General features: G+C 47.0%; 1 protein-coding gene across 5 annotated transcripts in view; it reads left to right on the top strand.

Moving 5' to 3' along the window:
• rdgA (retinal degeneration A) overlaps positions 1–20,000 on the top strand; it is a 499,400-nt gene that overhangs the window by 244,407 nt on the left and 234,993 nt on the right. The window contains exon 1 of one of the 5 annotated variants that reach the window (XM_077637007.1): positions 7,093–8,178. The exons of 3 other annotated variants lie outside the window; for them this stretch is intronic. In XM_077637007.1, coding sequence (XP_077493133.1) covers positions 7,247–8,178 — 932 coding nt within the window. In that variant the 5' untranslated portion in view covers positions 7,093–7,246. Of the gene's footprint in view, positions 1–7,092; positions 8,179–20,000 lie in introns of those variants that run through there. One more of the 5 variants, XR_013308444.1, reaches the window with a different exon arrangement.

Genomic DNA, 20,000 nt, shown 5'->3' with positions numbered 1-20,000 from the left:
CCGTAATGTTTGTTTTCGTGCGCTGTGTTGTATTGTGGGTTGCCGGTTGCGTGTTTTGTGTACGGGCTTTTCGCACTTGGTCATTTTCTTCTTACCGAATGAAATGTGGTGCTGTACGAGAAACTGACTCTTCTCATATAAAAATTATCTATAGACGGACTATAGACATTTTATGGACACTATTGCTTACCTGTAGATATTTATTTTTGTCTCTTCATAGCCTATAGACCGTTTACACAAGTCTACTCATAAGTGTAGGGCCATAATTCTATAGATTTTCTATAGCCTGTCGGTAGGATTTGCATTGACTGCAGACTATTCTATAGTATCTGTCTACCGAGAATCTATAGTTTATGGTTTATGGGGGTTTAATGTCCCAAAGCGACTCAGGCTATGAGAGGCGCCGTAGTGAAGGGCTCTGGAAATTTCGACCACCTGGGGTTCTTTAACGCGCACTAACATCGCACAGTACACGGGCCTCTAGAATTTCGCCTCCATCGAAATTCGACCGCCGCGGCCGGGATCGAACCCGCGTCTTTCGGGCCGGAAGCCGAGCGCCGTAACCACTCAGCCACCGCGGCGGCTCCCGAGAATCTACAGACTTTATAGACAGAAGTCCTTGGATAGTCTATAGACTGTATAAAGAAATTTTGCGAGGGCTAAAGCCCTTTTGTTAGGTAAGCACAGCTATAGGCGCTGAGGACAAGTCAGTTGCGACATAGTTGAATAGTGTGACATACAATGAGCCACACATGGCGTAGTTTCCGTTACGTTTTGTGCCATGATGTAAGGCGCAACAAGTCCTCATGACTTACTGAAATCGTTACGGGAACAACTGCACTGTTTTCTTGCCTTTCGAGCTTACGGGCGTATTTCCACATTCGCCTCGGCTTATGTGAAGAGAGATTCAGACAGCTTCTTTTTAACGAAACGTATCAGCCGGATGTTTACTATATTGGTTTCGAACATCTCTGTTGTTTCCTCTCTTCTTTAAATCAGAAATTTCAGTTCCCCAGCGCTCAGGTCTTTGTACTGCTTCCTTAAGGGATTCTCCAACGAACTTTTAAAAAAATCGAAGGGTTATATCCATTGTTATCGAAACTTGCTTTAAGTTGCAGCCATCTGCAATACATTTATGCAGTTGAGTTCTCCATGATACATCTCTGAAAAAGAAGTTTGTTTTACTGAAATTTTATCTAATAGTGACGCAATTTTTTTATTATTGTTGAATCTGTTAAGTTCTGAGTTATTACTTATTGTGCACATGTTGGCATTACTTACGTTATTCCATCACTGAAGTGAATAAAAAATTGACATCCGTGTCTGTAGGATGAATGGGGTATAGAAACCAACGACTTTCGGTTCATTAGTATGACACCCCACATTTGAAAACCTCTTTCAAATGAGCCTTTCTTTGCTCCGCTTTGTTGTGTTATCGGTGGTGTGTGTTTTTAAACATGCTCGCTATACAAAACACAGTAACAAATGGATGCCTCGGCCTGGCTTCATGTCATGAATAGCTTGAAAAGGACAGCATACACTGAGAAATTGGACACCCGGGCTTACTACCAAACAAAACTTTTGTTCCGAAAGCGCTGTAGTATTATTATTAACTACACCTTTTTCCGAATAAAGGTGTAGTTAATAATAATAATAATAATAATTGGTTTTGGGGAAAGGAAATGGCGCAGTATCTTCCTCATATATCGTTGGACACCTGAACCGCGCCGTAAGGGAAGGGATAAAGTTCCCGAGTTCGATCCCGACCGCGGCGGCTGCGTTTTTATGGAGGAAAAACGCTAAGGCGCCCGTGTGCTGTGCGATGTCAGTGCACGTTAAAGATCCCCAGGTGGTCGAAATTATTCCGGAGCCCTCCACTACAGCACCTCTTTCTTCGTTCCTTCTTTCACTCCCTCCTTTATCCCTTCCCTTACGGCGCGGTTCAGGTGTCCAACGATATATGAGACAGATACTGCGCCATTTCCTTTCCCCAAAAACCAATTATTATTATTATTAAGTACACTTTTATTCGGAAAAAAATTTTATGCTTTTTCAAGTATAACTATTGTTAAGCACCGACCAATCGATCCTCGCGTAAAATTATGTGCTTTCAAGGTAAACGTGTTGTTGTTAGTCAATGCTCGTGTCGTTTATAACCTCCTGATTCTCATGCTGTCTTGTGTGTGCAAAGAGGCAACTTATTGCACGTACGTCGAAATATATGCGCATAAATAAAGTACCTCAAATGATGAGCTTGGTAAAGAGATACTGTGCTACCAAATTCACACCGAGACGTCGCTATCTGAGTTTACTAAGACTCCGGTGAGCTACACACTTTTTTTATTTGCGCACGGTGCGCTGAAATTTCAAGTAAAATGGCTTACAACGACGATGAAACGTTTTCCGCTCTGCCCTAAAAGAGCAGATACTTCGCCTATTTGCAGTATAGCTCCGTGCGAAAAAGTTTCTTCGCTTCGTTGGTGTCACTCAGAACTGGAAACGAGCTGCACAGAAACCACGCAAAGAAGGAAAAGCATTTTGATGCTAAAGGTAGAGATATCAACAGCTTTTTCGCAGAGAGACTGCTTAGAAGCAACCAGGAAGCGAGCAGTTCTTGATAGCAATTTTACACTCTTGGTGGACTGCGCATCAAGGCGCGTGTATTGAACACCGCTATCGCCACCACTGAGTAGCAGACGTCGCCGCGTTCCCAAGCCATTCGCTGCCTTCTTCAGCTTAGAGTTACCGTTGGCACCAGTTACGCGTCGACTGCATGCCATCCGCCGATCGAGGAAGAAGGAACACGCACAACAAATGTGTGATCCATTTTTCTCGCGTGTCGTAAAATATGCCAGGCAGAAAACTTGCCTTAGGCGCAAAATAAAAATAAGGACTAACGGAACCTCGCGTTCAAAATCATCGGCGAGGAGTCGTTGGCGTGTACTGCCTTTCTGTCCGGGCTTTTTCTGGCGTCTATATGGAAGCGTTCAAAATCATCGGCGAAGAGTCGTTCGCGTGTACTGCCTTTCTGTCCGGGCTTTTTCTGGCGTCTATATGGAAGCAGACGGGGGAAAAAGACACGCACGTACGCAGTAACAGGCCAAACACGTCTGTGCAATGTTTGGTGACGCAGTCGCGTGCGCGAGTTTACCTATCGAGCCGGCGTCGGGTGAAAAAAAAATAAAGGAAACAAAATCAAGAATTTGCTCGGAGCGGACCAAGCAGGCCAAGCTAGCGGCGCGTTTCCGGGCTTTCCCACTAGATGGCGATCCAAGCACAAAAAGAGCGAGCGACGGGCGAAGGAAAGAAGGCCGGAGAAGGAAAGAGGAAGCGCGTGGAAACGGCTGTCCGTGATTGGAGGGCGAGGATGTCACGTGGGAGAGAAGATTGAGAGGCAGCGCCGCGCAGCGGCCATTTCTCGCAACACGCTCTCTGAGGGTGTGTACAGGGAGTAGGGGGAGAGAGAACGCCTGGGTTTCAGAGGAGCGCCGCCGTAGTGCGAAGGGCAAAGCAAGAGAAATATATAAGCGATCCAGTGCTCCGTCTCTGCTCTTTCACTGAAAGAAAGAAACGCTAGAGCGGAAGAAAAAGAAGAAGCAGAGAGGTGTGGGAAGAGGAGGAATCGGCGCTCCTCCTCTCCACCGAAGGGATAATCCACGGAGTCCGCACCTGAGTTGGAGCCACTGGCGCCGCTGGCGTTCGCAGCGGCTGGTCACCCCCACAAGACTTTCGACTCGAAGTCCGCGCCTTTCTCGTAGTACCTTACACAACAAGCAAAAAAAAAATCATACTCCAAACGGAAGGTCCAGCACCCTTTCTCCGCTGCTGCCGACCGAGACGACCAACTAAGCTGTTCTTCATATCCCTTCGTTCGCCCCAAGAGCCAACGCTTCGCACGACCCACCGCCTCGTGTTATCGTTCGCCGCCCAAAGTTTGTTTTCTTTTCCTGCTTTCCCCCTTGTGAATACCGACTGCCCCAAGGAGCCAACACCTTACCGGAGGTGCCCGCGTTCATCGTGTCAGTCCAAGCCTCCTCAACGCACTGCATCCAGGCCCGAAGCTGTCATCCTCGTCGTTCCGTCTCTTCCAAGAACGCACAACTTCGCCAGCACCGACGTCACTGCAGCACGCGTGAATGCGTTCCGTGTTTGCTTCAGCGGCTGTTACCACCGCCTCCTCCCGGACGAAAACGCCGTCGGTCCCGCACCCGAGAAGTCTGTGTCATTCGTTTGCGGTCTCCGTGCGTTCGCGCCAACGATTTTTCTTCGCTGTCGCCGCGTTCTCAGCGTTCCTGCCTTGACGAGGTCGAGGTAGTACCGCTTCGTCGTCGTCGCAAGCCTGTGTCGCTTTGTTCGCCGCTGCGAAGACCAAGGAGAGTCGGGACGGAAGATTGAGTGAGTCTGAAGAGCGGCCAAAAGGCCATGAATCGAGTGACCGCGTTACTTCTCCTTTTCTTAAGGCCGCTGTCAAGTGTCGCTTGTTCGCGGGTAGTGTCGACATTACCCGCACCGTGGCTCTCGACCACTCGAATAGCTTTTCACTGCGCGCACAGGAGCAGTGCAGTCAGTTTGGGTCTCAGCTTCGCGAGACGGCCGCGTGTCGTCATCTATCCAGCGCCCTGTCACCTTTCGCCCAGCAATACGCTTTTATCGGAGAAACTCACTGGTGACGTTGCCTACGGCTTTTTGTCCCGCGGTGCGTCCAGGTTGCTTGGCCTATTTTTGAGGGCCTTCTTCATCTCTTTCCCTGATTCTTATATACACGCAGTATAGCGCCATTTTCCCCCTCACCCACTAAGAACTTAAGCCTCTGGGTCGTATGAGAGTAGTTTTAGGATGCCCCTTTTCTTAATCGTTATTGAATAACCGCTTTGTTTCCTTTCTAGGCGCACTCGACTCAGTCACGACCTTGTGTACGCTCTTTGTACTTCTAGAATAATTTCATATCGTTCGGCGTACGCGCTCTCGGCATCTAAGCAGCGCACATCTAACTGAAAGAGTGTTAGAGAATCGAGAAAAGCGAAAAGGTATAATTTGTAGCGAGAGTTTTCGCGCACCAGACGACTTAGAGTTCTATAGAGTTCGTCCATCGCAATTTCACACCCCTAACTATAAGGTGCCCTTCTCGAAGTGACGTGAGTGTTTTTGTGATGTGCGTAGCACCGATACCTATACGCAGCACAGCAGTTTCTTCCTACGGTGATAGTGTAGTAGGCCTCAGTTTCGCTCGTTCTCGCGACAATAAAATAAACGACAATAACGAAAAACTATCATATACATCGTATACTATACAGCCATATATATATATATATATATATCCTCCCGTGATCGTGGATAAGATGGGACCACAACACCGTACTCTTTCTAGTCGCTACCGTGAGACCAAGCGAGCGTATATCTCGCCAGCACTACAGCTCCGGCCACCTCATCTTGTCACCCGCTGTTTCGGTTAGATGCTATTAGTAGGCACCCTTCGCTACTGCCTTGAGTCGGCGCTTGCGTTGCTGTGTTCAGGGCATACTTTCGTTTTGAGAACAATGCGATGTGAGAGTTCATTTTTGAAGGGATAAAATCACGCGACACTTTCGGTGTTCAGGATTGAATTAATAACCTGCTGAAAGCTTATGCAGCGACTACGAGCTCCAGTTAACAGTTTTGCTGCGCATAACATGCTTGGACTGGTTTTTAGTTGAAAGAGCTTAAAGGCAACTGCATCACTGCCGGCACTGACAGGTGTGCAATCTCTTGACAGCGTACAAAAAAAATAAGGTGTGGTAACATCTTTTTAAGACCATGATGCAAGTTGAAACAAACAAAACAATGAAAAAGAATTTATCTGTGTTATAATTGCGTGAAACCAAGAACTAACGCAAAGCTGACTGGCGTCCAAGAGGAAGATATTTTTTTTTGTTTTAACCCGACAGTTCATGAGTAGCGTTCGTCACTTTTCACCAAAGCTTTCGCTATTCTTTCATTCAAAAATAGACAGGACGCAAATCAATAATCAGCAGCGTATAAAACCCTTTCAGCATCTCGCCTAGAGGTTTTAAAAGATTAGGCAACTGACATTCTGGCAGCTTAGCTTGAAAGATAGAAATAAATAAAAGGGCCGCTCTCGCCACGTGGATTGCAACTGACAGCACATGTCAGCGTGTCGCCCGTCCGCTTCAGCGAGCCCGAAAAAGACGTCGACAGAGTTTTTTGGTCTTTTTGAGGCTCGCTTGAACTGTATCAGGGCGAGGCGTTTCCTTCCACACGTGGCGACAAGATCTCGTTATCCGCTAACAAAATTGTCGCCACCCGATATCACTTTTCCTTTCAACTCAGTGCAAGATACTATCTCGTGTGTTACGTAGGCAGTTAAATTGAATTTCATGTGGATTCATTTTAGGTAGCAGTTGCGCTCTGATTGCTGGCACTGTCCAGTATAACATCCATGAGGGTCGGTAAAAAAAACGTTCATCCCTTTCTTGTTTCTTTCCATTTCGAATTTAAGTAAGATTTTTAAGAAATACTCCGCTTTTCTACCTCAAGAAATTTAAACTTTAGATTTTCTTCCCATGAATAGTGTTAGGACTTCATTATATCACTCTAAAGAGAACGTCTCAGCTTTCCAGCATCTGAGTGAAATCCTACTCCACGTAAGAATTTCTTTGCCGAGTTCATTAAAATTCTGTGTGAATGTTACACAACCCCTTACCCTATGGTGCTAGATCCTCTGCATATACGACACGTCGGCTGAGGTAGGGTGGCATCCTTTTTATTGCTTGCTGTCGAATGGAACCAACAAAGGAAAAGAAAAGAGAGTATAATTCTTTTCGAACGCAGTTTAACTGCGCAACGAAGGAACGTTAGTAGGATAGAGGTGAGCACGAAACTCTTCTTTTGAAGGATTTTGTCCCCCCCCGCCCCCCTAAGACTATAAATACATCACCGTTTCAAAGAGGACGCCATAGTGCTACGACGAGGAACTCATCGGTGCTGTACTTCACTGCGAACCTCTTAGTAGAAGGGCCAAGCGCACGCCCTTCTTCAGTGTGGCGAAGAGGAGGGCGCCGTGACTGATCTTCGGTGAGACCGGTCCACCAGTAAGCAAAAGCCGGGAGTGCTGGATCACGAAGTTGCGCAAGACGTTGCCGCGCCGGTGGCGGGCGGGCGGCCGGACGCCTACGGCTCCGGGAGCCGGGGCACGCCGGAGTCCCCTTCATCGGCGTCCGCGCCGCCCGTCGCCTCCTGGCGGTGTACCATGCAGAGGCTGCGGGAGACCTTCCGGCGTTCCAAGGGACCAGCCATCGAGTCGCAGCTGTCCCCCTCGGCGAGCCTCGAAGTGCCGAAGCAGGTCCGCTCGGCCAGCTTCGACGAGATCCGCTTCAAGAAGGAGCACGATCAGGACTCATCCTCCGGAGACAATCTCCTGATGGTCCCGTCGACCAGGAACCAGAGGTCTCGGTCGTTCGACTCGGCGACAACGTCGTCGTCGTCGCCTGCTTCAGCTCCCGCTGCGACCTCGGCGTCTGCGCCGCCTTCTGCGATCCCCGCCGGCATGGTCAGCACGTGTGGCAGTGGAGGTGGTGGTGGGGGCATCACCTCTCTGCCGGTCCCAAGCCCTCCGGCGTCGGTGGTCGATGCGCCGTACCAGCTGGACGTGCCCAAGTGGAGGATACTGCGGCGCTCTTCGAGCGACAAGAGCCAGTGCTCGGCGTGCATCCACTGTCAGTACATGGACGAGTTCAGCCGACACACCTCTCGCAGCAACAGTCCCCCCGAGCGTGCCCGGTACTTCAGCTCGGGCTCTGAGACTCTGGAAGAGAGCGAGTCCGAGAGTGCCGCTTCGGCGCGACCCGACGAAGAGCAGGTGACCGACGTCGAGGAGGACCTGCTCGTGTCGCCGACGTCGTGCGGGCTCATGGTGACGCTGTCGGTGCCGGACTCGGGCCATCGAGTGAGTCTGGGCGGTGACGCCGGGGTGACGGTGGTGTCCCTACAGGTGCCCCAGGTGGCCAAAGGCCGCTCGGCCTCGGTGGACTCGTCGTTCCTTCAGGTGCCCACTCCCGATCCCGACCTGGACCCCGACCTGGCGGCCAAAGCGCACCGCTCGCGCTCTGTGGACATTGTGCTGCCGACGGGAGCCGAGCCGCGCTACGCTCTCTGTCAGCCCAAGGAGCGGGGACACGCCAGGTACGTTACCTACACTCTGTTCAGTGAGTCCATTGAGTGGAGCATTCCTCTCTGATTTCTCGCTTTTTCCTCTCCGCCTTTGTGACTGCTTGTTGGCTGTGGTCACGAGGTACGCGTATTTGTTTTCATTTTCAGCAATCGAACCAAGGGATCTAACGCTTTTTGATGGAAGGTTTTCCATAGTCAAGAGATTTTGTGGCTCTGACTTTGCGACTCAGATTTTGCGTCTCTGAGCTACCATGTCTAGCATTCACAAGTTGTCGATGAGAGCATCATTCCGTCCGCATTTCACTGAAGCGATGCAAACGATATATCGCTTCACATTTCATTGTAGACGTGACGTACCAAGTAACGTCATTTCTCAGGCTAACTCCCGACGCTCGGTGTAGTGAAGCTACCGCCCACTGCAGCTCTTTGTGTGTTTCTACAGAACAACTCTCGGCGTTTATGGGGTATTGTGTGGGCGTGCTACCGTGATGAAGCGGCGACCACTAACGCCGCGTGTACTGTCAAACGAATGTAGGTTAATAACGCTGACATTTACTCAGCCTAGTTTCTGTTCGGAGCCTTGGTTCATAACACAACTCAGCACCTACCCCCGGAGTTTCCGTTGACATTTATCGCAAAAAATACAGGTGCGGTGAGCTACCAGCGTATTCATTATTCGCGCTTCGTTGAAATTAATGAGAATCTCCTTTTGTGAAACGAAATCGCGGATAGCGCATTTTCGCTTCCTACAGCTCATCGTTTAATGTAGTTGACGTATTGAGACGCAGACGTTTTTCTGCAGACTCACACACTTCGCCCCGACATGGAATTCATTGCTGCAATTTTGGCACGTTCAACTTGTTCATAAACATAAAAAATGTACCGCTGAATAGCAGAGATATTGAAACAAGCTGGCCGTAATGAACTCCGGCTAACATCGGGCAGCTGTTTTTCGGTTCACTGCCGTGGAAAAATTGTAACGACTGCCAATAACAATACACCGAAATGAGGGAAGCTGGAACCACGGACTCATTAGCGAAGTATGCACGGAGGTCTGCTTTGTATCACCTGTCGTTGAAATAAAGGGAAACTGAATTCCACCGCCTCATTGTTTAGAGCGGTGCGGTGTATATAAAGACAGAATCGAAGCACGGGCGTATGTAGGGGCGGTAATTTATATCCGCACGAAGAAAATGAAAGCTAGGTGAATAATCGCTCCAAGTGCAGAAGAATTCGCGCTGTGGTCTTTAATCTCCCGTACAGAGACGGAGAAGTCTGAGCAGTGCGGATGTAATGATCGGTAATATACTGACGGCTTCCTTTCCTTCTGCTTGCTTTTCGCAGCAATTTCGAGCATGCCACGAGCAGAAACCCGAAGAGAAGGGACCCACTTTTTATATTATGTGCACAGTGGGGTCCACATTTAAATGCAACTGGTTTGATAACCGCTGTTCCTTAAGAGAAACGAGGTGGATTCCGAGAGAAGGCAAGCGTAGCAGAGGGCTGCAGAAGGTTAGGTGGGCGGATGAAATTAAGGAGTTTGCGGGCATACGGTGTACGCAGCTGGCAAAGGACAGGGTTAATTGGAGAGACATGGGAGAGGACTTTTCTCTGCAGTGAGCGTAGTCAGGCTGACTCTGCTGATGGTACTGATGTTCATTAATATGTCAGCTGTGATGGGCGCACATATTTTTTGTGCGGTCGCGGTAGCCAATTTTCCTTCTTTGCATTCTTACCTTACGCAACATGTTTGACATTTTTTTCCTTATAATATTTGTTGCAGTTATGACTGCTGTACAAGTTGGTGTTTCCTTCAAGTATGGATGGTACTGAACATTATGCAGAAGCTACCGATATGCTCCCACTTTCACTACAGCTTAGATAATTGATAAGCCGAAGTTATTGGCAACGAAGATGGACACGTGTGCCAGAAGTTGTCTTACACGCAAGAACGAAATACTTTCGGTGGAAGGATTTTTCACCGCTCTATGTGCTCAATAATATCGCCAACAGTCGGTTCAGTCCCTTCAAAGAGCACACATTTTCGTCTACTGTTTAGTTTCCTTTCGGACATGCTACCAGGGATGCACTGCAACTTGAAATGTTTCACAGTCTTTCTGCTTGCTGCGAATTCAGGTTCTTATTCTGAAAAAAAAAATCTCGAGATGTGCAATTCAGGGCCTCCAAAGGCAACCACTACAACATTCCCCAACCACCTAAGCCTCATTTCAGGACTCTCTGTGCTCAGTAATATCGCCAACAATCTGTCCAGGTCCTTCAAAGAGCAAGCACTTCTAGCCACTGTCTAGTTTCCTTTCGCATACTCTACCAGGGATGCACTTCAACTTGAAATGCTTCACAATCCTCCGCTTTCTGAGAATTCAGCTTCTCATTCTAAACAAAAAAATCTCGAGATATGCAATTCAGGGCCTCCAAAGGCAACCACTACAACATACCCCAACCACCTAAGCCTCAGCGCACTGTCTTCGTTTTATTTTTTTATCATTGCCTCCGAAAACTTTTGTGCTCTTTTTTGATTCGACAAACTTAAGCTTCGTGCGAAAATCCCTGTTTACGACGTCACGTAGTGCCCTTTGTCTTATCTTCCCCATATTGGCTATAATTTTTTGCTGGTCCCTTATCTAGGCCAGGCTTCGGCTAATAACAGCTGCACCGCTTGAGAGCTGAGCAAACACGGGGTGGCCGTACCCTGCTCCTAATTCGATGACCCTCACCGGGCCCCGCTAACCCGGACGCGGAAGAGAACCGCCGCTCTTCTTTCTCTCTCTCTCTCTCTCATTATATCTTTCTTTTTGTTTTTTATTTTCTACCTCGTTAACTCTCAACTCGCCCCTAAACCGCTAAGTGCACAGTGGGTGACCACAGGATCCTATTACTTTTTTCCGTATATTTCTCTTTTCCACATCTTGGAAGGGCCGCGTGTCTTCACTTATCACGTTAGCACGGCCTGAAAATGTTGCAAGTGTGGTCGTTGCTTTTTGAAAGCATCACGCTTCTATTATTGGCGGTAAATTGCGACATACGACTGATTTAGAAAGGACAAAAAAACCTACGGAATTTCTGCGTTAACTCACGAGCTTGCCCGCGGTCTTAGTTTCCGGATAGGCTCAAACCCTCAATACACTCTATATATAGAGAGGTAGGCTGCTCGGCATCGGAGAGATCACGCAGCACTATCGGCTCAGCAGGTTAGAATAGTCACGGGCAGATAAGAAACTAAATAGGAATCTGGAAAACATCTGGAAACGATTGCAAACAAGGACTTATTCAAAGACAGCTAGTCTTAGCCAGTGGTATCCGGGACAATTTTCAGATAGACGTCAGTTATGTCAGGGTACGGCAGATCTCTTACACATTGCATATACCTTTCCTGAAACATACGACATACACAAAGAAACTAGGACAGAGGATCTTCTGGAGACTGTGATGCACAGCTCAGACTCTGAGACTCAGCTGAGAATCTTCCAAGTGGCCGAAAACGCCGCTCGGGTCCAAGGACTCCAGGCCGTCGTCTATGCGGATGGGCTGAAGCCAATCCTGTATCTGTCAGGAAATGAAATTACCAACTTCTACTACTACTATTTAAACAAATATATTCAAGTTAAAGCGAACGCGTGGACAGACCTGCGCCACCGCTATTCCCGCTTTCCTGGTGTACGTGTTAGTTTGCTGTAAAGTATGTGATAAATATTGCATATATATATACGGAGTGGTTCATATGTAACCAGAGTCTAAATGAAGTATTTTTTATCTGCGCATTGATTTACGGTCCTTGAGTTGCTTTTCGGGCAGGTCATGAGCGTTTTCACGAAGTTATATATAGGACGAGAACTGGCCCAGACGAGGAGACCTAGCATCGATTAGAGAGTGACAAGCCGCCGTGCCGAAAGCTGCCGCTGTGTCTGTACCATTTGCATATGAAGGAGAATCACGCAGGGCAATCACGGACGGAAGCACAAAGAAAACGATTCCTTTAATTGAAACTACAAATTAGAATACGTTTATCTACTACAGCATGTTAAATTATTTGTCGCACGGAAAAAAAATTTTTAACACATGCTATACGATTTCGTAGTCCACTTACACACGTTTTAAGAACAACATAAAAGCCCGTGACAGCTTCATGTTCACTGTTTGTAGTCATTTTTCAGTTAATCTTACTAGGGTGCGGAACGTGTTGCGCATTGTATGTCCTAGCTGTGTTTTCTATTCTATTGAGTCTATGCCCACAATGAAAATCAGTAGCCGGCGTTGCTCTCATTCGCCAACCTCTCCTCACATGTGCTTGTAGGAAAATTTATAACTTCGTCCCTGATCGGCGATCGAGGTCCCGTGTCTTGCGTGTGTGTGAACGAGGCCCAATTGTGCTCAAATAGAAGGCTGCGCCCCCACGCGGACGCGGCGCTGTGGTCCGCACATTCTAGGCGATTTGTAAAGACCTCCCATAGAGTTAGCTTTAAGGTTCCTGGAAAGTAAAAAAAAAGCGTCAAATGTTCGTGGTTGTCTTTTGGAAGCTGCGGTTGGGCCTGGTGCCTATAGCTCCTGCATTTCTCGAGTCGAGCGGTACCAGTTTATTAAATGACGTCAGGAGTGAATTACACGGAGTTGACAAATTTACTGTGCAGCGGAAGTGTGGCGGCCACACAGCCTTTCATACCATGTCCACTTTCTTGCCATCTACATATGGTGGCAGCTATTATGGTAACGCCTCCTCACACACTACCGCTGTAAGAGGGTTGCAAAAATAGATTCGTCGCGGAAGCATTCCTTTGAAAACTCAAGTGGCGTTAAAACGCGGGACTTAAAAGTGGCACAACATTTATTGTCTAGCCCAAAACGTGGGACGAGCTCCCGTTGTTACAAAGAGAAGCACTTCGACGAACGAGTACGTCCCTGTTTCGTCACTAGCGAAGGGGGGTGCAATACTCCCATACAAAACTTCAGTAGAATATCTTAAGCAATGCTCCGAATTTCTAGATACAGCACCGTCCCACGCACAGAAGGGTACAATTAGGGGGCTTTCTCAATGCATTGGCGGGTTTCTTTCGAGTACTATTTACCTTATGTAAACAGGAAACACGGAGAGTTTCTCAGTCTTATAATGCGTCACTTGTGACGCGCACGAAGATATAAATCTTAGGCAAGGAGAACCTCTGTACTGACCTTTCAGGATATTTTAATATCTAGGGAAGCTCTAAGGATTCCATCATACGAGTGAGATTCAAACGTTGCAGCATGATTGCTTTTCGAAAAAACGGCACCTTTTGAGCAGATTTTCACGGCAAATGTTGCTGCTTTTTTCAATGAAATGCTTTCTCCTTCACTTGCTCCTGTTTCACGTTCTCTAAGGTTTCACGAGCGCTCTCATTGGGCTCTAATTCATGGGAAGCTGCATTTGTTTCAACAACCAGCGCTGTTTAGAATACATAACGTTTTTTTTATTATTATTTACGACACAACCGCGTCATGTTCTCAGGACGACGGCGCCAACCTAAGAGGATTGAATATTTGAATCCAACATACGTTTTGAACAACGCAAATAAACGAGGACTAGGCAACAAACACGTACGTGCGGTGTCAAAATGCTAAACGTCCACCAACTCGCGCAGTTTTCGGTTGTAGTGAAGTTCACCCTTTTTATCTATTATCGTACGTTTGCCGCATAATGCAGATTAAGCAAAGGATAAAATCCGGCAGGTCTCACTATCACAGAGGGACGGGGGGGGGGGGGTGTAAATTACAGTGAGAGCTTAGCTGCACAGCTATCCCGACGAAAGCACACTCCACCGGTCCACTTGTATCACTAACCACATTTGGCACCTTGTGGAATGCGGATACGAAAGATTACAGATTCGGATACGAATCTTTCAGGATACGAAAGATCCTCGCCCATGGACAACTGAACGGTGTAGTTTTTGTTTGCAACATACAGCGAGGTCATTTGTTTCAGAGAAATTCACGGGCATAGCAATGACTCCAAATAATGTGAGATGCAGGAAAATTCAATGAAATATGCTAGCTGCAGGATGTTTGTACGTCTATAGTCATTGCGGTTGGCGCTTAGTGGAGGAAGCCGCAACTCCAGCAGCAATCGTACAACTATCGTAGCGGAGTGCAAAATGACTTGAGGCGTTCGGAGGCATTTAGGGCATGAACACGGGTATTCTAAAGCATTCTTAAACGTTCAGGGAGTACGCGGCGTTCGAAGGCCTTCGGGGAATAGAGGGCGTTTGGAAAACGTTCGAGCGTTCGAAGGTTTTCAGCAAGTATGGAGCGTTCAAATGCATTCAAAGGCGTTCGAGGTGTTTGAAGTCATCTAGGGAATACGGGGCACTGGAAAATGTTCGAAGGTCTTCGCGCAGTGCAGGGCGTTTGAAGGCATTCGCAGATGTTCGGAACGTTCAAAGGCAACACGGGAGCCTCCGGTACACAAGCACATAGAGTTTTCATCGACGAGATTTAGACACTGTTGCAATGTCTACCCTCAAAATCGCAGAGCTGTAGCTCTGGCTTGTTCACTGTGTGTTTGCCCGACATGTCGGCAGCGCCGGTCTGTCCTTAAATAACCTCATCGAACGGCCGAGCCAAAACGCCGCGACTTTCGAAGCGCACGCTCCCGTACGGCCGTTTGTTCATGAATCACCGTCATTAACGGATCGATGAACTGTCTCGACTTTGTGGCTTTCCCTAAATAGCTGTTGCCCGCGATTGGCGTTTCATCGCCGATTCTGCTGTTAAAAATATAAAAAGAAAAACAGCTTGGTTAGAGTAAGCATCAGTGAGGTAGAGACTCTTACAAGCTTTGTATGGCGAATGTTTTGATAAGGCAAGAAGGTGACAGTCCTAAGCCGATATGGGAGACTGGAGCGGACACTACGGAGGCGACTAATAAGCTGTCTTCTTACAAATATGGTCTATAGACAGTCTAGTCTATCGACTTCTTATAGACTCTATTGCCTTTCTATAGATATTTCTTTTTGTCTATTCATAGTCTATAGCTTTTCTATAGACAAAAGTCTACTAAAAGTGTATGGCCATAAATCTATAGATCGTCTATAGACATTTTTTGGTTTTTGTATTGCCTTTAGACTGTTCTCTAGGGTTTGTCTATAGAGTCTATAGACTTTAGAGACAGGAGTCTATGCACAGTCTATAGACTGTCTAAGAAAATTTTTGTAAGGTGGTACTCAAGTAAAACTTGATATTGGTCTAGTTGGTGCATTTTCTGTGGTAGCAAGTTAACGAAGCATAGGACCAATCCGAGATAGGTAGACAATGCATCATCCTGTCTACCTCTCTTATGTTTGTCATATGTTGTGCTAACTTGTCGCCAAAGAATTATATGTGGTTGGTAATATGAAGGCATACCAGTGAGCGGAGATAAAGTTGGGTGATAATTTTCTAGGATTTCGGCGCAAGGAAATAAATTTCGGGATACGCTTCGCCATCGCTCTATCCTGCAGTTCTCAATGCTACTTCGTGATGTCTGTAGAGAGAGGCTTAATTATAAACGCTGCGATGATACAGTATGCAATGTTCGGTGTTCTAGATCGCGGAAACATTACCGCAGATGCAATGGAGTTGTATATATTGTGCAGTAATAACGATATGTGCACAAGCGAGGATAACGATTGCACGTTTATTATACTTTCGGTGTGATAACGCCTGAAGATGTCTGAATTATAGCGTATAGCCTTTGGCGAAAGTCCTCGGTTCGCATAGTTTTCTTTTCAGCCGCTATAGAGCCACTTTAATAATAATAATAATTGGTTTTGGGGGAAAAAAAATGGGCAGTATCTGTCTCATATATCGTTGGACACCTGAACCGCGCCGTAAGGGAAGGGATAAAGGCGGGAGTGAAAGAAGAAAGGATAATAGGTTCCAAAGTGGAGGGCTCCGGAATAATTTCGACCACCTGAGGATCTTTAACGTGCACTGACATCGCACAGCACACGGGCGCCTTAGCGTTTTTCCTCCATAAAAACGCAGCCCCCGCGGACTTTGAAAACCTTTTTAGGCTCTAAATTTCTGCGGGGTGAGGAGAGTCCTGGTCCTTCTTTTTGAAAAGTAATTAAATTTATAAATCGTATCTAAGAATAGCTCAAAGAATAAGAATGGGGTGGTGCGTATATGGCAGGTTCTCTCAGATCATGAACGGCAGTTTACCAATGTAATTCAAGAGAAAAGTACACAACAGCTGCACCTTACCGGTACTCACCTATGGGGCAGAATCCTGGAGGCTAACGAAAAGTGGTTCAGCTTAAATTAAAGACAACACAGCGAGCTACGGAAAAAATTCATAGGTATATTGTCAAGAGACCGGAAGCGGACAGAGTGAGTGAGGGAACAAACGTGGGTTAATGACATCCTAGTCGAAATCAAGAGGAAGAAATGGGCTTGGGAAGGGCATGTAATGCGAAGGCAAGATAAGCGCTGGTCCTTGAGGGTAACGGAGTGAATTCCAAGAGAAGGCAAGCATAGCAGGAAGTGACAGAATGTTAGGTGGGCGGTTGAGAATAAGAAGTTTTCAGGCATAGGGTGGGCGCAGCTGGCAAAGAACAAGGTTAATTGGAGAGACATGGGAGAGGACTTTGCCCTGCAGTGGGCGTAGTCAGGCTGATGATGATGTTGGTGTTTATATAGATTGTGGGGTTTAATGTAACGAACCTACACGGGCTACTTGGGGCGCCGTAGGGGAGGGCTCCGGAATAATTTAGTCCACCTGGGGTTCTTTGGCGTGCGCTGACATCGCACGGCATACGGGTGCCTTTTCCGTTTCGCATCCACCGAAACGCGGCCGCCGCGGCCCGCTTTTGGCTGCGGGGCGCGTCGTATGGTTTCCACTGTTCGACTGAAAATCGAACCATGTTGTCTGAGGACTATTGAGCAAGGCTGTACATCTACAAAGCTGCCGTGCACGGAATATCGTAACACATTTTCAGTAGAACAAACTCACGTTAAAATGAAATTGGCGTTGTGTGTTCACCGCTCTTTCCGGAACGTTTACGCTGTCGACTCTGGTGAAATCAGAAATTGGGTTTCCCGCCAGGCGCAGGGAGGCCCGCACGTTCAGTTCTGAACGAGCGTGCAATCGCGTCTGCAAGCAAAAGTGAACGGGGTGAAATTGCCACTGCTGCCATGGAAACGACTTTTGCGTATCGGGAAACGGAGACCCATTGACCTTTCATTGCGTTCGGCAAAGCGAAAATGCGAGACTTGAAAGGAACGAGACGAAATTGCCACTACGCTGATGCGCTAAACCTGCGGAGGATCTCAAATGCGCTCGTCCAGTGCGCACGTAGCTACGATGTTATCTTCGAAGAGTTGTGTGCAGTGCTCGCGAAACTGTCGCCGTGTGCCTTCCGGTTGCGTCAAGGATGGCAGAGCAGGTCTACAAGTGAGTTGACGTCTTTTAGCATACAGAGCGTTTATCGTCTCCACGCTATACAGGCTCGGCAAACGTGTTGTACGCAACTGCCGCCATTAACTTTTCCCTGCTATCCGCTCAAAGCCTAGCTGACTTTAGTAACAGTATCTTGTGGAAGCCTTGAGGACTGATTGCCTCGAAGATCCCTAAAATCGCCAACTTTTGTTTTGCGTCAAAGAAGGCTTGTGAACGCATCTTCTCAGAAAGGCGTCTTTGACAGCGCAAGCTCACAAGTGCGGTTCTAGGTAGAAAGACTGAAGTAGGGTAGAAGCGTTTACTGGTGATTGTTAGGTGTAGTGCGGCAAAATAGCTCCAAGAGCATTACCAGAATATCACGAAGGGTTGGAATGGATAACAACGTGCAAGTGCTGTCAGAGGAGACTCGGCATACCGACGCGCAATGTCTGCATGCGGCCGTTTATCCTGAGACAGGAACTGTTTACGAGATACGTGGTTACTGCGCAATCTAAGAGAAAGACATTCTACACTGGCAGAGGAGACAGGTTTAAGACAGAATGATAGTTATGGCGTGTGTACGCGTGTTTGTGCTATTTGGCAGTCTGTGCGATTAAAGAAAAACTGCAAAGCTGTCAGATTTTTCGAAGATTTTCTGCACGAAAAAAAAAACTGGGCACCCTGATCACGTGACTTCAAAGAACGTTCTTTCGGAACCTCAGCGATCTTTCAAATACTGTGCGTTCTTTGAAGCGAGAAAGTGGTGGGCTTTGGTGCTGTGGTTAGCTCAAAGGCAAGAGACATAGAGGGAGTACGGTTTACGGTTAAGTTTAAACTTAGGGATTGCCCTTCAATCAGCTGCACGTCGCCTGGATACGCGTTCGAGAATTTATTCGACAGTTAGGCATAACTAGACTAAATAGAAGCAGAAAGAGGGGGAGCAAGCGCAGTCAGGCGCCGGGGGTTTCTTTATGTTTTCGCCAACGAAATATTTGGAAGCTAATTCGCTCATCTCATCTTATACTAATAGCAGGGTGGAATAAAACTAACGAAACAGCACAGGCTCATCCGAAACATTCTTTTAGACGGCACGGTAGCGTGATCTCTAAGAAGCAACCAACCGGAACGCGCGGCGGTAAAGGATTTTGAATGAAGGCTTGCACAGCGATGTTTTTTGGCACCGAATATGTTTTCGAGTAAATTGCGCATTCTTGCTTTCGAGGCGAACGGTTTTGCATCTAAAATAACGTCTTTTCTACGTCACAGCACTGCAACCAGTCTCGAAAAAGTTTGAGCAAAAAAAAAACATTCAAGGGCCACTCAATTGCACAGCGTGTTAGCAGTGTAGTAGCATCAGGAGCTGTTGATTTCGCTAAATGGAGTTCTGTGTCAGTCTTTCATGCTTGTGTTTGCGAACCCCTACACGTCTGTCTGCACAAAAGTAGGCATCTCTTCGGATCATCTATAGCTGGTGGTTATATGTTTTCCCGAAGGTGTCTGCAGATGACGACAAGCAGGCAGTGAATGCATAATTGTCAATTCCGGTCTGCTGATGTCACTTCCGGTCATTGGAATCATTTGACCGAAGACTCATTTCTTTTTTCGATCTCTCGCTGTCTCATAAATACAGCAAGGTTTACTAGTGTGGCTGGCATGAATAGCTCTTAGATTTCTCCTTCCTCTCAGGCTGTTTCTCAGTAGCTGTGTTTTCATGGCACTCGTTATGACTGTATTTCTATGCTCAGCAACTGCTGGGAACAAAACATATTCGATACAAGACACTAAGAGAGTCAGCATGTGTCGTCACTTTTGTTCTCTATTTCGGGGCCGAAGTTCAAGTCTGAGCGATGTGATATTCAAGATCGAGGCATTCTGAGCTTTTCATTGTGATGTGCGACAACTTCAGCCTGTTCACATAATGTTCCTCCGGCCCGAGTCGTAGCATATATAATGCGATTGATTAATACTTAGTAGGAAAACGGGAAGTTCTCGTTCTCGATAGATACCCAAGAACGAGCGGAAAATACGACCGCTTATGAGAATATAAGCTGCACTAACCGAACAAACATATTTAGATGGACCAAACAAGCTGAAGAAATTAAGAGCCACAAAGAGATTTTTTTCTCATTCCCGCAGGGTTGCATGTCCCTTCTCAATATTTGACTTCTCTGAAATATATATAAAAAACGTTGTAACCTCCCGTCAACTCGGTTGACTAAGTATAAACTTCGTCTCTCTGTGACAACGTCATAATAAAAAAGATAGTATAGTGGCACCCCGGCTCTTCACGACCAAATTTCTTTTCTTGCAAATAAGTTTACGCCTGCCGATACCTCCTCTTGGCTGGTTATTGCTTCAGTAAACAGACACGGCATAGCTATATGTAAATTGATGCAAAGGGATGCTTGTGTAAGATGGTATCATTTTGCAA

Source organism: Amblyomma americanum, chromosome 9 (assembly GCF_052857255.1).
Source record: "Amblyomma americanum isolate KBUSLIRL-KWMA chromosome 9, ASM5285725v1, whole genome shotgun sequence".
NCBI classification, from domain to species: Eukaryota; Metazoa; Arthropoda; class Arachnida; order Ixodida; family Ixodidae; genus Amblyomma; species Amblyomma americanum.
This window is presented reverse-complemented; position numbering and strand designations above follow the sequence as displayed.